Here is a 17,815-nt window from a genome sequence, read left to right on the forward strand (position 1 = left end):
AAGTGTTTTCAACAAGTGTTTCTTTCATCTGTGCTCTGGGTTATGCGGGTGGCTACCAACCTTCGTGGGCCCGAGTTATAGAACTTGTCCAAGCTACCAAATAACTCTTATTTTTCACCCAATCTACAATTTCACCCAATATTTCGGAGTCGTGAAAAAGACGTGAAACCACTTCATCCAATAGCCTTTAAGGTTCGAACCCACTAGAACGTACCAGACACTGACCGTGTCAGACCATGCCAGGCACGTAAAATAACAACTATGCCCACTACAACGGATCAACAGCGTTCTATGCCAGTACATTACGCGTATGGTACGCGTATGGTACGCGTATGATACGCGTATGATGCCCGGTCAGAAGTTGTTGGGAACGCATCAGTTAGCAAGAGAATGTAGCGGTGAACTGGTTACCAACGCGGTGCATACGCGGTTACAACGGGGTTTGCAGGCGTCACGTGCCATGCAAGGAGCGTTCCGTCACAGACAAAATATACTGGCCGACAAATGTTGACCTGGACGTGCATGGCAAGGTCCGTGCTTGGCCGGTGACGGAACGGTCTAATGGGTGTATTACATATCAAATGATGCAAAGAATATTTTTTTCTTGGTATGATTTTTTCTTTTTCATGGTATGATACCATGACCGTGCCCGTACCGACACATGCAAAAAAATATTCTTTGCATCATTTGATATGTAATACACCCATTAGACCGTTCCGTCACCGGCCAAGCACGGAGCGTGCCATGCACGTCCAGGTCAACATTTGTCGGCCAGTATATTTTGTCTGTGACGGAACGCTCCTTGCAATGCACGTGACGCCTGCAAACCCCGTTGTAACCGCGCATGCACCGCGTTGGTAACCAGTTCACCGCTACATTCTCTTGCTAACTGACGCGTTCCCAACAACTTCTGACCGGGCATCATACGCGTATCATACGCGTAATGTACTGGCATAGAACGCTGTTGATCCGTTGTAGTGGGCATAGTTGTTATTTACGTGCCTGGCATGGTCTGACACGGTCCGTGTCTGGTACGTTCTAGTGGGTACGAACCTTTATAATTGACGGAGCCACAGAGGAAAGAAGCACTGGTATGCTTATTCCGTGATGGAGCGAAGTGAGGTCTAAGATTCAAGTCGACGGTTTGGCATTTGTCTTCATGTTTAAATGTTTATATGTTGCGCATTTACGGCGAAACGTGGTAATAGAATTTCATGAAATTTGACAGGTATGTTCCTTTTTAAATTGCACATCAACGTATATACAAGGTTTTGGAAATTTTGCATTTCAAGGATAATATAAAAGGAAAAAGGAGCCTCCTTCATATGCCAATATTAGAGTAAAAATCAGACTATAGAATAATTCATCATAAATCAGCTGTCTAGTGGACTATAATACTACCCATTCAAAAACATCAAACATCTTGAAAATGTATCTTTCCATCAATGTTGTATACAGTTGCAGCCAGACCTGATAACAGCGCTCACACTCACGGTACGACACTAACAGGGACGACACGTCACGGTACGATAGGACAGAAAGCTCTAGGATTTTTTCTAGACATTTCAAATTGATGAATTATTTATTAATTTTTGAGAAAACATAACAACAAGGCAATGTAACTAATTGAGCGTGAGGTCTACTGTTCACAGAACTACTTGTATGAATGTATATTATACAAACAACAACCACAGAGAATCTCTTCTCTGTGCAACAACCCACTTAATACGACCACTTCATCGAACTATAGTGAGGTCCATGTTACAATAACAGTATTTGTCAACTTCGGTTTTGCTATCCTTGTCTATCATTCGACATAGCCAGTGGTACTATCCTTTTATAGGTCCACAACGATGCCAATTATGTTTTTGACAGTGTAGAAATATGATCAATTAATGCAGAGAATTGGCATCGCTATTCTTCTATCTTCATCTACTGTCATTATAACGTGGACCTCACTATACTGTGCTGCATTCTAGCGGCTTCGTTCATGGAGTAACAGACTGGAATCCACCACTTGAATATATCCAGATATTTCCAATTCCGCGGTGCCATTTGGATATAAAGGCTATTGTATTGGATCAAATCAACTTTCATTTATCCAAGTAGTTGCATATAAAAGACAACAAGCTTCACAACATTGAATCGTCACAATCAATAATAAACATAGAAAGTACAATAGTGCAAGGAGGAGACGTCAAAGAAAAGCACTGCTTTCAGGAGCACCCCCTGGAAGAAATCGATTAATTTCAGTTGATTTGAAGGAAATTTTTATTTTGAATTAATTATTCGATGATATGAAATTTTCTTCCCTCAAGACATCCACACATTCATCCACTGTGTATTGTTGGATGAAGTGTTGGTTGGGTGAAATGGTTTCACGTATTTTTCACGATTCCAAAATATTGGGTAAAATGGTTGTTTGGGTGAAAGATAAATTGGGTCTGTTGGTTGGCCCCCAAAAAATGAACATTGGAATCTAACCTCTATTTGCCCTCCATTTGATATTTGCAGTCATTTCAAATATCTCAGGGGTTGAAATAATTTTCAAAGATGTTCAGCAGGTGTAACAAATTGGTACTAAGTCAAGGTGCAGCGCAGGTGAGAATTTATTTTTGAGATTTATATTCTAATCCTAGTATTAACACGGATCCAATAGGTAATCAAATTAAATCGTTGACAAACTTTGTCAAGTATATAACTTATTGATTTAATTAAAATATTATGAATAATCGACTATATTTAAAGAATGATATAGGCATAAGGGTCTACAGGATAATTATTTTCTTTTGTTGCGGATGAATTTTGATAACGTCAGACAAACATTCCTACTTGGTAAAGCAGGAACTCTCAAGACGTTGTTTCAGACAAGTCAGCACAACACTACATAACCAGATGATCTCCAATGCTGTGCAGACTTGTCTGATAAAACGCCTCTTGTGTCGCCCCATATTGTGATGATATCGTACCGTCTTTTCAAATCATACAATTGGCTCTGAAGTGAAACCATGTTTTTACCAATAATCAGAAACTGTACCGGTAATAAAAGTTACAAGGCCCATGGAAAGATTAAGTATGAGCCCTTTATCCTCATCACGGTATAAATACATTCTGATACTTGATGTTGTCAGAGACTGGAGATTCCAGATAGACATTGTCACGAACTCTAGTAGGTTGGTATCCAATTTGGCCAGTCGCGGAGGTAATACCGCCTGAGAAGATGGGCTCATCTTGTTGCTCAGCAAATGAGTAGAATTGCCTATCATTTAGTTTCTGTTTCAATGTGCTTAGCGATGTCCGAGCTATCCATTCTGCTGATGGATAGCTATTATAAGTACTGTTCAACCTAGTATAGGAAGCCTCTTTTGATGAATCCTGTCATAACACATGAACACTAAATAATAATCATGCTTTTGCTTTACCAATTATCAACAATACAATAAAATCTTGCAATTTGATTGGCATGAGTAGGAGTGAAGGATAGTTTACTTAACACACTTTTTATGTATTTGAACACGACATGCAGTCAATTATTAAGTAAATAATTGAAAACTTTTACTTACTGACTGAAGTACTTTCGATCGTCTAGCGATCATTTTCAACAGACTGTTGAAAATACTGTTGAGTACTTCAGTCAGTAAGTAAAAGTTTTTAATTATTTACTCAATAATTGACTGCATGTCATGTTCAAATACATAAAAAAGTGTGTTAATACAAAGCAGCTCGGAATGGATCAAGAAACCATCAAGTTTACTTCAGTTGTCATTTAAACTTCTTTAGCTTTTACTTCAGCTAAATAATTAAAAACTTTTACTTACTGACTGAAGTACTTTCGATCGTCTAGTGATCATTTTCAACAGTCTGTTATAAGTCTGTTGTCTGCATGTCTGTTGAACAGACTGTTGAAAATGATCGCTAGACGATCGAAAGTACTTCAGTCAGTAAGTAAAAGTTTTTAATTATTTACTCAATAATTGACTGCATGTCGTGTTCAAATACATAAAAAAGTGTGTTAATACAAAGCAGCTCGGAATGGATCAAGAAACCATCAAGTTTACTTGAGTTGTCATTTAGAAGCTCACTCACATTGTTGTAGCCCTTTTCAATAAGCCACCTTGTTATTTCATCCATAAAAATACTGAACCGATCGGCCTGATGAGAAGAGGGCAATTCATTGAACATCTTAATTGCCGATGCAATGAAACAACTTTCACTTAAAAAACTTTACAACTGGGTATGTCGATATTAATTTGAAATACTTCATGTTCTATAAGCATGCATCAGCTCTCTCATGGTGAAGGATGCCTGATGAATCTTTTGGCGTACAGGAGTAATGCCAGGATTTGAATATTTATTTAAACTTCCTCCCAAAACGAACTGAAGTTGAATATGTCTTTCGCCCGTCTGCAATGTGTGATTATACCCCTCCAATGTCTGTAGGATGCATTGTCTGGAATAGGTGAGAAAGCGACTTGAAGTGCATTGTTCTATTTCTGTTTTGTGTTTACTATGCGATTTCTTGCCATTGCTTCTGCGTTCTTTTCATAGTTTAATAATACATTTATTCTTTTTTCAGAAAAGTGTATGGTCTTGCTTGAGATCTTTGATCAAGAATGATTATGCTACCGAAGCGACTTTTGAGTCAAAGGTAATTGATTTCTTTTACTGATCAATGACAATAATCTACATATTATAGCAATTATGTATCTAGAAGTGTTATGCCTAGTAAACGACAAAGAAGTGTAAATTGTAAAATCCGCATCTTGGGATTGATAATAATATAGGATTGAATGTGTAGTTTAGCAGTGCAACTTTGCGGTTCCAATTTTTTATATCAAACAACACAATACTTTTAAAATACCGGTATCATTACTCAACAACTCAATACTTCTCGAAAATCATCATTATTCTGTTCATCTTCCGCTACACTAATTTTCAAAGTCATCCATAAACCGTAATGAAAATACGCTTGATTAATAAAATTACAATTGATCGATAATAATACCTTCAGCTTTTAAAATTAAACAATGATGACATGTTCTATGTGTGTCAGTATCAATTTGACTGTTCAATTTCATATTGTGATATTGTATTAATGTCGATTTTTATGTTGGTTTCAGCCATTCAAGCTGCACTTGCTTGACAATGGTCCATCTCAGAAGTCAACGATCACGACTGATGAAGCAATCGAAATGTACACTCAAACACAGATGATCCGACGTATTGAGACTGCAGCTGGCAATTTGTACAAAGAGAAGATTATCAGAGGATTCTGCCATCTCTACTCCGGACAAGTAAGTTGATGAATTGATGATGCAGTCAAAACCTCATTCAACGTGTATCAAGGGGCAAACAAAATAGTTGAATCGGGGCATTTTCAATTGCTGAACTACTTTGACTGTGGTTTTACAGTAAATATTATGTACACATTCGTACCATACGTAACAAGGAATTAGTATTAGGCCTATATTCAGGTTGTTGTATCAAGACTCCATTGTCTCTTTCAGTTCTTATCTACTATCAGCCTCATTACATCATTCATCTCCAAAGTGTAGTAGCAAGTCTTTTTATTATCAATTGAGAGAATTTCAATGTCATTATTCTTTAAAAATTATTTAAAAAGACAAAAGCCTTGTACTATAATCAGTGGTCACGCGTATATAATGTATAAAATTGGGTGAAATCACTATTATATCACGTCACAGTAGTGGCAGTGATCTTGGCACTAATTAGATTGATCTTGATTAACTAGTTTTTTTCTCCAGCGTCTGAAGAGCTACTGTTTTTAATTAGCTAATCACTCTTTCCAATTGATGCCATTCGGTGGCTCCATATAATAAGAGTGTAAGGTTATTTATTAATTCATTCTTTTATTCATCTATTCATTTATTTATTTATTCGACAATGAAATAAAATAGCATCACGACATTTGTTTTTGTTGCTTATTTTTGTGTAGTTATGATCACATTGGATGCGTAGCCAATATATGCAAGTGTACGTCAGATCATGCATTAGCCGAAAACCAAAATCATGTAAGAGCCAACGACACTCGTAGTGACTTGTCTGCTGCTCACACTGAACGCAACCAGCAAGTGCACACGTTCGGTGTGAGTTTCTCATGCATGACCAAACGTGCACTTGCACAAATACGCATTCTATGTGATCACACACTTGAGTTAAATTTAATTTTTTCTTCAATTTCTTTTGAAAAACATGCTTATACTTTTAATTCTTTAATCTGTAGTTAACTCAATTTATATAGAACTTAAATCTTATGGAATTTGCTTTAAGAAAATCTTTCCAGATTTTGTTTCTCATCTGCGTGCTTGCTCTTGCATGACCAAGCGTGCACTTGCACATAATACACATTCAATGTGATCAATTCAATTCTTTATTGCCAGAATTTTAAAATGCAACAAATCAAGGTTAATAAATCAACACTTATTACAAGAGAATAAAATAAAATTAACTACCGAGAACTAAAAACTAAAAATTGTTTCAGGTACCACCAGCAAAAGAAAAATCTTTGACCACTGGTGGCAGTCGCAAAAAGTCCGATTTAAAATAAAAACTAAAAACAAAATACAAGATACTATACAAAATCGAGTTGATGACAAGAAAAAAATACTTCACTGCAAAAAAGAAAAGCGTGATAACAAATTTTGAGAGAGAGAGAGAGAGAGAGAAAAATTAGTCTTAGGAATTACAAAAAATAAAATAGAGATTGCTTTAATAAAATATCTATTATTACCACTATTTAGGTCCCAGGGAAAAGAAATGCTTTTCCTTAAACCAAGCCTCTATTCCCTTCAAATCTACTCTTTGATAAATATCAAATGAAATTATATTAATAAATCTAGAGCTCATATACATCAACTGTCTTCTTATTATGCTCAACTTAGAATCTTGAACAAAATACGGAACATACCTCAGCGAACTGTCTGGTCTCAAGTTGTAAAATGTTTTATCAATCCTACATAATTTATCTTTATTTTTGACTATATGTTATCCGAGTCTCTCGAGATCATACCCTCTGCTTTAATTTTTTCAAAAGTATTATCATTTGGATTTCCCAATGTATTAATTATTGTATAGTGGTGGGAATTGTGATGAACAAGATGCATGACGAAGCGTGCACTTGCACATATACGCATTCAATGTAATCATATCAAAGCTTCAATTTTTTGACAGGTTTATCATTCGGATTCCACAATGAATTGATTGAAGTAGTGATGGGAATTATAATGAACAATGTGATCATACCCTTTGTTTTTCTCAATGTATTTATTATGGAATTGTGATGAACAGGAAGCGATAGCAGTGGGCATGAAGTCGATGATGCGGCCGCAGGACTCTGCGATTTCGGCGTACCGCGTGCACGGCTGGACATACCTGATGGGCGTGTCCCCACTGGGCGTGCTGGCCGAACTCACTGGCCGCAAGTCGGGCTGTTGTCGCGGCAAGGGTGGCTCCATGCACATGTACGCCAGGAACTTCTACGGCGGCAACGGAATCGTCGGTGCTCAGGTCAGTCGAGCCCTCGTCGTCTACACAGAAAAATATTGTCATTACTTTTTATGGGAGTGTTAACACATTGATAGACTTCCTAGGTAAACAAATGAAGCGTTTTTTTCAGGCGTTTTGCGCTGGCGGTGAACGAGTCGGCAGGGCAGGTAGCTCTCCGATTGGCTGATTATCAGGAATCGTCCCTCTGAATCGTCCGCCGCCAGCACAAAAAAAACGCTTCATGTGGATCCATTTATTTATTATTCAACTAGAATTTAATTTAATGGACTATTTAACTTCTTATTAGGCCTGTTTTTTTTAGATTGGTTATTGAAGAATGTCTGACTTCATGTAATGTATCTCATACTATAAACATTTCTTCAAATATATTAGCATTTTTATTTGCATCTAGCTCCAAATTTATTCAACTTTAACATTTTTGTTTCTGGACATACGCCGAAAAACCTACAGGTTTCGCAGTACCCTCAATTGTTTGGATTGTGAATAAAATTTTTATTTGATTTGTATCTGTCTGACTGTTGAATTTCAAATTCGATCACAATACTAACTTGTGAAAATTGTATAAATTTCAGTCATAAATGTTCTGCAGTGCATTTCAAGTTGAAAGCCAGAATTGCTTAGTTTGAGATTTGGTATCCTTATCTATTTCAAGGCAGTTGTCAATGAATCTTTTCCCACTCTAGCATTTGCATTGTTGTTGTCGTATATCAGAATGTTTGAGTCTGGCATTCAATAGCGAGTGAGCAGCAATATTTTCAACCTGGAAACGTCTTGGAATTACAATTATTCCAAACATCCAAACTCAACCACAAACAACATATTGTAAACATTATCGAGTTTGTTTTATTATTATTATTATTATTAAGATTATTATGTCATTCAAAATGATTGCAATGTGAATGTTGTATTGTAGGTGCCACTGGGCGTAGGAGTGGCGTTCGCAAACAAGTACACGAGCAACGGCGGGGTATGCTTTGCACTGTACGGCGACGGAGCGTCGAACCAAGGTCAGGTGTTCGAGGTGTACAACATGGCCAAACTGTGGAACCTGCCGGTCGTCTTTGTCTGCGAGAACAACGGCTATGGCATGGGTACCAGTGCTGAGCGATCGTCTGCTTCGCCCAATTTCTACACGCGTGGCGACTACATTCCAGGCATTTGGGTCAGTCTCCCAGTGCTTCACCATAATATTAAATTTAAGTTACATAACAATTTGGGAAAGAGACAGTTTTGGGCTGAGTCTGTCGACTGTTTCTCAATCATTCATATAATTTTATATTATTCAATGTGAAATAAATGAATTTTAGTTTTCACTAGCGTCGGTGGGAACGCAGAATTGGAAATTCATACATTTGAGTTGTGGACTTTTCTAATTGCGTGTTTCCGCCGCCGTTGGTTAAAGCTACTATTGTCGCTGTGTGCAGGCTGCTTTAGGGTACGGCTTGAAGTATAAAGCTGAATTCGCACTCAGTGACAGCGAACAGTGAAAATATGTTTCCCACAACTTCTAATTGGACTATTCCTACTCATCCCGGCCGAGTGAGTATGAATAATCCTATTATTAAAACTTATAAAATTTATATTTTCACTGTCGCTGTTGTTGCGAATCTAGCTTCAAGGAACAGTGAGCCTGAAGCGTTCAATTAAAATAGAAAATATTGAAATTTACGGTTGTTTTATAATCAACTAATTAAAATCATTATAAGTCTTATATAAGACATAAAATCTAGGTCTATTCACCTACACTTAGGGCCGTTTGAACAGTCAAAGCTTAAACTGATTTCAATCAGTTGATGGCTTAAACTCAAAATGAACCACATTATTACAAACGAAACTTGATACGGATTTGATCCAGTTTAAAATGTCACTGTGCAAACGGCCCTAAGTAAATTAATTATTGAAATTCGCTTACTGAAATTATCAGGTGTGATTTCTGTGATAACTTGTTTAAATATCTTATTCACAGAATGACTAAAAATCGAGCCAGGACAATCGATTGGTAATCGAGCCAATTACCAATTTCTAGAGACCTTGAACTTGGATACTTGTAAAATTTGAATGTCTAAAACTTGTTTGAATGCACTCACCAACAGTTCATGCAGAATACTGTCATAGCCACCTCTAATACAGATGTGTATTAGAGGTGGCTATGATACTGTACATGTAATACATTGCACAGTACCGTAGAACATGTAGAACACTGTACATTGATCACAGTACATACAATAATTGATCCTACATGCAATACTAGGGCAACATATTCTTTAATATGTTGTATCTGTTCGGAGCTCGAACGGAAAGGTGTATTGATTTTGTGCTCTCTTATCGCCGATGATTAGACTGTAGCAAACTGATCCGTCTATGGACTATTCTATTGATTTGAGCATTCTAACCTATTGAGTTAATTCGTGAGCTTTTATGTCAGTTTGAAATTATTACTTTGAGTTGTGTTAGTTGTTGTGTATTAATTGAGTTATTCATGACAGTTTGAAGTTATTACTTTGAGCTGTGCTTATAAAACTGTTCCAAATTCGTAATAGTATGAGTGCCTGTGGAAAGTGCAAACAACCGGTTAATCGATCTGACGTAGCTGATAAACTCTTCTGTAAGGAGTGTAATTTTTATTTTCATATAGCTTGTCTTAATATAAAATCAAGTGATTTATCATTTTTGAAAAACTCATCGTGGTGCTGTCCTGGTTGTCTTAAACAACAGCGTGCATCGAGACAACACTCGTTAGATAGCACACAAGTTAAAACTAACGTGACCCCCGAGTCAAACTCTTCGAATATGACCGATCCTACTGTCTCAATGGAGTCTTTGGAGCAATTAATTAGGAATAGTCACTCGCAGTTCTCCGCCAGTATAGAGGAGTTAAAAAGTATAATTAAAACCGGTCAGGATGGGCAGAGTGAACTTAGTAGTGTGATTAGTAAGCAGAGCGAGATAATTGATCGGCAGCAGCAGCTCATAGATTCACTCCGGATTGAAATCAAAGAAGTTCGTGAGCGACTGCAGTCTACTGAGGATCGTCTCGATGACCAAGAGCAGTATACCAGAAGGAATACGCTTGAGATCCACGGTGTTCCCGGGAAGGCGGACGAAGATGTGATTGAGACGATTGCTGGGGTGGGACGAGCGGTGGGCTTGAACGTGACGCCGAGTATGGTGGACGCCTGCCATTGATTGCCGATTCGTACGGGAGGACGTCACGCGGCGGATGCAGCTGGCGGCGGTATGCGGCCGGGCCCCCCTGCGGCCATCGTCGTCAGATTTGTGAGACGTCTCGATGCTGATCAGTTCATGGAGCTGAGAAGAAAGATAGGCGTCCTCAGAAGGCAACAGGTCCACGGTCTTGAAGGTCAAGGTCCAATCTACATCAATCGCAGTCTCACTGCTAAGAGGAGAAAACTTCTGGGATGGCTCGTGATCTTAAGAAGAAAGGAGTAATCAAAGATGCATGGGTTGATCGGACTGGATGTGTTCGTATCCGTAAAAGTGAAAATGATAGGTCACCGACAGTGATAAGAAATGACAATGATTTAAACTTCCCCAAGCTTTAAATTATCTCTCCTCAAATAAGCTTTAATTTTCAATCCATTTGTATTGGAGTCACGGATATATTATTATTTTACAGTTTCAGGTAAACGGCCAGTTTGTTACTTGTGAATATACGAACTTTTTATTCGGTTTTCATCCAGTATTCGCTGTTATTCTTAATGTAGTGATTGTTTATTCTTTTTCTGGCTGATGCAATGTATGAAGATACAAGGTGCAAAGTATTTAATTTTATTCATGATTGTTCTCTGATAATAATTTTCGTTCTGAATCATACTATAATCAATGCTCCTGCTATCAAGTTGTTTTTCACTTATTGATGAATTCGATTTCATTTTATCGGTCCTATTCAGATAAGATAGGTCACTTTTACTTTTCGTTAGCAATACAGTTAGGCTCATAATAAAGTTCAATATAATGGCAGTTCAATAGCAATATATATAGGGCATTAAATGATAAACAATCTAAGCTTCCGTACTCTCACAATTACAAATTTTCATTCTAAATTAAATCGATTGCTGCTGTTTTCACAATTTTTATTCTTACATGGTTTCAAATCGCATGTATAGTTGGAGTTACTATTATTGTTTTTTTTCTTCTTCTTTGAATCAGGAGTTGGTTAGATAAATCTCATCTAATGTTATTATAATGTCCATGGACAGGCTAGTGTTATACTTTAAAACAAATACTAATAAGATAATACTTAATACTTCATCACATAATTTTTATCATCCTCAGTTTAAAATTTCACTGTAATCACCTATCATATTTCATTCTTCTCCCATATATATATATATTTCTTTTTTATTTTATTTCATTTTGTTCAGTTTTTTTTTTGCTCATAATACTGGATTTCAATATCTTATACCAAAACGTTAGAGGTCTGCGTTCCAAAGTTCCAAGCTTTTTCCGGAAGGTTTTAGAGTGTGATGCTGATGCAATTGTCCTCACTGAAACATGGTTGTACGATGGAATTCATAATGAGGAATTGTTCGATGAGCGGTACACTGTCTTCCGCAGGGATAGGTCTGGTGATCAGGAGTTGAGGGGTGGTGGAGCTCTTGTTGCTGTTCGCAGTTCTCTTAAGGCCGTATTATTATCAGAATTTTCATCACCGGTTTTTGAATCTATCTGGATTAAGATTTTATTAAATAATAAAGATCCGTACTACATCAACGCTGTTTATTTTAAACCATCGACTTCCTATGAAACTTATCTTAGATATTTTGAATTGACCGAATCATTCAATGAAATTTCAAATAGCAATGTAATAGTCATTGGTGATTGGAATATTCCCGAAATAGGTGGCTCTAACTTTGACTTCAGTAGAGGGTCTCGTCTGGCAGCTGCATTGGGACTTTTCATGGGGGTGATGGGCTTAGAGTCTTATAATGGAATTGTCAATTGTAATAATCGGACTTTGGATTTAGTTTTTAGCTCGTTCCATGTTAATGTTTCAAGATGCGATGACTGTTTGGTTCCCGAGGATAACCATCATCCTACGCTTTCCATTTCTTTTCCATTGCTTCACATGAGGACAGATCACGGAGATGAATCAAATGACAAATTTCAATATGTTTTCAAGAGAGCTGATTTTCTTCGCTTGTATGAATCTCTGAGAGACGCTGATTGGACCGCTGTCTATTCATGTTCAGAAGTCAATGAGGCAACTGAAGTTTTCTATAACATAGTTTACTCATGTTTTGACCTGTGTGTTCCTAGAAGAGCCGCTGGTGATCGGATTGGCAGGTACCCTCGGTGGTATACTAGGGATATAATTCAAGACATCAAACGGAAGGAGAAATGTGCCCGAAAGAGGAGAGTCTCTGCTTATCACGACGAGGAATTTAGAAGATTGAGATCTGCTTTGAAACTTAAAATTTCTCAAGCTTATCAGGCTTATATAAATTCAGTTCAGACAAGTATTGGTGGTGACATGAGGAACTTCTGGTCATATATAAATAATAATCGAAAGGGTAAGCGGTCAGAGAATTTTATGAGATGGAATAATACTTTTGTCGCAGGTACTGAGATTCCAGAGGCGTTTGCAGATTATTTCTCATCTGTTTTCAACAGAAGCGACAATCATGCTGGAGTTTTTGATGACACAATTGGTCACTCCCCTTTCCACTTGAATTCTATCTCAAGGGCTGATATAGTTAATTCTATACGGAGCTTGAAAGGTAATGGATCTGTTGGTCCAGACTTGGTTCCACCGTATGTCATCAGGGGCTGCTCCGATTTGTTTATTGAACCGCTTGAGTTCATTTTCAATCTAGCACTGAAAACATCCACGTTCCTGATATGTGGAAGCAAGCCAAAGTAATTCCCATTTTTAAAGCTGGGAGCAGACAATCTGTTGAAAACTACCGTCCAATATCCATTATTAATTGTTTTGCAAAGATTTTCGAAAAATGTATTTATAAAAAAATATTCAATCATATAGAACCGTGGATTGCTGATTGCCAGCATGGATTTTTGCCAGGCAGGTCTACAGTGACTAATTTATTGCATTTCCGGAGTGAGGTATCAGCTTGTCTTGATGCAGGTACTCGTGTTGACACTGTGTATACAGATTTATCAAAAGCTTTTGATACTTTAAACCATACAATTTTGTTCCGGAAATTGTCATCCTTTGGGTTTTCACTGTCAAGTGCTAGATTTATTCTTTCCTATCTGTCTGATCGGAATCAATTTGTTTCTGTTGGTGGTCTTCATTCCAGATCTTTCAGTAGCCCATCAGGCGTTCCACAGGGGTTCAAATTTGGGGCCTTTGCTCTTCATAATATTCATAAACGATTTGCCGGCTGTCATAAATCATTCGTCTTGTCTGCTGTATGCAGATGATGTGAAGATCTTCAGGGTGATTAGGTCTGAAACTGATTGTCAGCTGCTTCAAAGTGATGTAGATAGTTTTTTTGATTGGTGCTTGAGAAATCAGCTCAGAGTTAATATTTGGTAAATGTGCTACGCTGTCTTTCACAAGACAAAGAGATCCGCAAATTCCCATCTATAGAATCAATAACCAACCGCATGATGAATCTTTATAATTACCATAGTTTTCACCTAGACCTTTTTCATATGAATCCCAGTCAGTTCAAGAAGGCATGTAAGCGGCTCCACCCAATGTGACACCTATTTTTCCCATGATAGACCTCATCAACTTACATAGAGTACCATATTTAGTAGATGACTTCCTTTCATTCTTAGCTCTGTTATCATTTATCTCATTATTGGAATGTTATTTGTATTTTCTTGATTCCCCTCTCATTATTTTCTCATATTGTAAATGGTTTCTAGTACAATATAATAATAGTATAGTATCTAGTATTTAGTATATTAAGTTTTCAGAATATTCACAAATATGAAATAGTTTTCTCCTTATGTCTTTCTCTCGATTTTTAAGTTTTTTTTGTAAAGTGCTTATTGTAATTTTTTTGATTGGGGAGCAATTTTTGGGTTTTCCCGTATGCTCCCATATTGTTGTAAAGAAATAAATAAATAAATATTCGACAACATTATTTGATTTGCATTAATTAAATGGTCTCATACCTCTTGCTGTCTCATACACTCTACCACTTGCTTCAGACATAATATTTTCTGAAATAGTTCACAAAGTGATTCTCTTATTACATCAAATAAAATCTATACTTTGTACTGTAAACTTTTGTTTACAGGTTGATGGAATGGACATATTGGCTGTTAGAGAAGCAACACGGTTCGCAATCGATTACTGCACATCTGGAAAAGGGCCTCTGGTGATGGAGGCTGCGACCTATAGGTACTCGGGGCATTCCATGTCTGATCCCGGCACTTCCTACAGAACCCGAGAAGAAATCCAGGAGGTTCGACAGACCAGAGATCCTATCACTTCTTTCAAGGAGAAAATCATCAATGCTGGACTTGTTTCTGCTGATGCATTGAAGGTGATACTTATGATTAAACCTCATACTATTGTGATATTATGTTTAATGACTCAGATTATTGTAGATGATAGAACGTTTCTTTCTTTTTTAACAGGTTTCCTTCAAAATTAAAACTCATGTATACAATATCCTTCTTCTACTATTGAAAGTTTAAAATACGCATTTCTCAAGAAATTTCAATATTTTTTGTGTTGTAATGTTTCATCATAGAGAAAAGTTAGCATAACAAGATATCTCATTGTATGGTGCGTTCATGTTTCACAGTTAACTCAAGCCAATAGTCCACGCCGTTTTTTCGTAGAGCTATATGACGCTGGTAGGCTCTCATACTGTGCAGTTCCTACACTCTCACTCGTCCAAAACAGTAATAATAGACAATAGTCGACAGTAATCGGCTTGAAAATTGGAACATAAACTACCTATAATATGGGATATCTTCCTACGCTATCTTTTCTCTATGGTTCTAAGTCCATAAAATTGTCTTCAAAACAATTTTTCATCACTTTTATTCCATTTTTATTTAATAAGAATGGTATATTTTTTAAACCACTTTGGAAATAAAATGCAAATATTTATGGATCATACATTTTAAATCAATAGATCTAGCAAATAGGTAAAGTTGGCCTTTCTTGGAATAAATACTCCAATCTTCATCTACTTATGCTCTGGTTCGAATTGTTCCCTTCACAAATCCCATTATAACCCTGATAATCCCATTATAAGGTCATCCAATGGTACTGCCCAATTTCCTCAGCAAAGTCCAGGCTTGGCGGCTTGAGGTCTGGAAGTTGAGACTTTCTACTGTTTCCATCCATTTTTGTTTTCTTGCAGAGTCAAGGCTTTGGAGAAGTTGGTCTGCCACCTCCTGATCACCAGTCTCATTAAAGCAATGGTAGAGTTCCTCACTATCTTGAGACCAGCCTGGAACATATTCCCTGCGATACCCCCTGGGAATGCATTTCTTAGCAGTGCTAATCACTGCTCCAATAAACCTGCTACAGTTTTTGCTGGTAGGTGGGATCCATCCCAGGCATTTGTCCAACTCATTTGAGAAGAGTTCCCAATTAGCTTTTCTGAAGTTCCACCGAGGACGAGGTATGGAGGTTACTAATGGGATTTGGATGCCCAACCTTATTATAACTGGCCTGTGTGACTGTGGGGAAGTCACAAAGAACTCTGCGGCTGACTGGTAGAGGTTTGCCTCTCTCATCAGTTGATGCAAAACATAAATCTGGGTTGTATCCCTGTCTCCAAGCAGCCGAGCTGAATGTGAATCTGTCCTTGGCGTCATAAACAAGGTTTAAGTTTTCATCCTCGGCCCATCTCACTACAGCTTCCCCATTTGCATCACAGTGTCTGTATTTCCACTGTTCATGATGGCTGTTGAAGTCACCCAAGTATACAGCAGGGTTAGGTTGTGTTTGGATTACTGTGCTTGGCCATGCCACAGCCGGCGGCTTATAAATATTGGTTACAGTAATGCTTCCTATTTTGACGACCACACTATGGATTTCATTATCTGAGGAAGTGGAGATAAGAGAAGCATTTTCTATATCATGTCTCACGTAAGTCGCTCGTAAGGCCATCTAATAATACTGCAACAGAAAGTAGTCCAGGTTACTAGCATAGGTGAGAAAGTTGTTTTCCTCCAAGTGTGATAGATCTCAATTTGCCTGTTTGTTCTCATGTTGTATGTTCTTGCAATAGTGTATTAATTTCTGTATTGGTTTGTATTCTTTTCAGAAAATTGATGGAGAAGTGAAAGCGGAAGTGGATGCTGCAGTGAAAATCGCCAAAAGCGAGGCTGAAATCGGCCTCGATGAGCTAGCCAATGACATCTACTCCAACGACCTAGAAAAAGAAATCAGAAGCACAACGCCCTTCCTCTTCTACAAGCACAATAACTCGTCAGGGAAGAAACCTATCAACCTATAATAGAGCCAAGCTCATTTTACAGACGATTCAGATTTGTAAACACGTTTAAAATTCAATCTTTTTGATATACAGCATTTATCCGAGAAAGCAAAGAAGTATTGCTTCATGTTTTTTATAGTTCCGTTACCCAAGCTTCTAAAGGAATGAAATTTCAGTGTCATTGGGTATTTTCAATTGTGCGTTTTCTAGTTGCATGGGTTGAAGCTTTAATTATTCTATTTATTTGTTAGAAATAATTTTATTTATTTCGAATTATTTTTCAATTTGATTCTTGCTCAGCTAGATGAGTATAAATACTAGTAATTTTATTTGAAGTGTTTTTTGTTGTTTGAAAAATAGATACTGAAATGGCTTTAAAAAAGTTGCTTCAATCGGAGGAGCTTCTTCTCTTAGAAATCAATCGATTAGTTGCAATGATCAGGTTATTTTTGTATTCCATTCCTTCCTTAGCATTTCGTTTGCCCGAATTTGTGAAACAGTCAGGAATTTAGCATGTACATTCCATTGTAAAATAGCTTTGTACAAAAGAGGCAATTTTTATTGTAATGATAATGTATTTAATAGGCTTGTGTCAATTGAGCATTGATGGATATTTTATACGAAAAATAAATAATATTGATGATACTTGTATTTAATTCAATGAGTTCTCCTTTGCCTTTCTAGTGGTAACTTAATATCGTGAATTTCTCTCAAGCTAGAAAAAACATTGTTTCTCTATTCTTATAGCTTGTATTGTTATGTCGAGCCAGAATTGTAGCCTTCAATGTCGAGAGGATACTCGTACCTTCTACCTACTGTATTCTAATACCATAGTCATTATAGATGTTATTTTTACGTAATGAATGTTTTCATTTTTTTCATATTGAATT

At 37.1% G+C, this 17,815-nt stretch overlaps 1 protein-coding gene across 1 annotated transcript; it reads left to right on the forward strand.

Annotated features, from left to right (window-relative positions):
- Nucleotides 1–2,429: 2,429 nt before the first annotated feature.
- On the forward strand, nt 2,430–17,570 carry LOC111050807 (pyruvate dehydrogenase E1 component subunit alpha type II, mitochondrial-like). Its single transcript, XM_039421767.1, has 7 exons — nt 2,430–2,601; nt 4,577–4,648; nt 5,121–5,294; nt 7,309–7,527; nt 8,441–8,689; nt 14,763–15,011; nt 16,755–17,570. Exons 1-7 carry the CDS (start codon nt 2,554–2,556, stop codon nt 16,944–16,946), a joined length of 1,203 nt encoding a protein of 400 aa, XP_039277701.1. The 5' UTR covers nt 2,430–2,553; the 3' UTR covers nt 16,947–17,570.
- Nucleotides 17,571–17,815: the final 245 nt, after the last annotated feature.

The sequence above is a fragment of the Nilaparvata lugens genome, chromosome 2, assembly GCF_014356525.2.
Source record: "Nilaparvata lugens isolate BPH chromosome 2, ASM1435652v1, whole genome shotgun sequence".
Taxonomy (NCBI): Eukaryota; Metazoa; Arthropoda; class Insecta; order Hemiptera; family Delphacidae; genus Nilaparvata; species Nilaparvata lugens.

What these genes read in the sequence shown, in the direction of transcription:
- LOC111050807 (XM_039421767.1), top strand. Translation starts at nt 2,554, where the DNA reads ATGTTCAGCAGGTGTAACAAATTGGTACTAAGTCAAGGTGCAGCGCAG. An exon ending in AAGCGACTTTTGAGTCAAAG is followed by an intron (nt 4,649 to 5,120) that starts GTAATTGATTTC and finishes TGTTGGTTTCAG; the next exon opens with CCATTCAAGCTGCACTTGCT. An exon ending in ACGGAATCGTCGGTGCTCAG is followed by an intron (nt 7,528 to 8,440) that starts GTCAGTCGAGCC and finishes GTTGTATTGTAG; the next exon opens with GTGCCACTGGGCGTAGGAGT.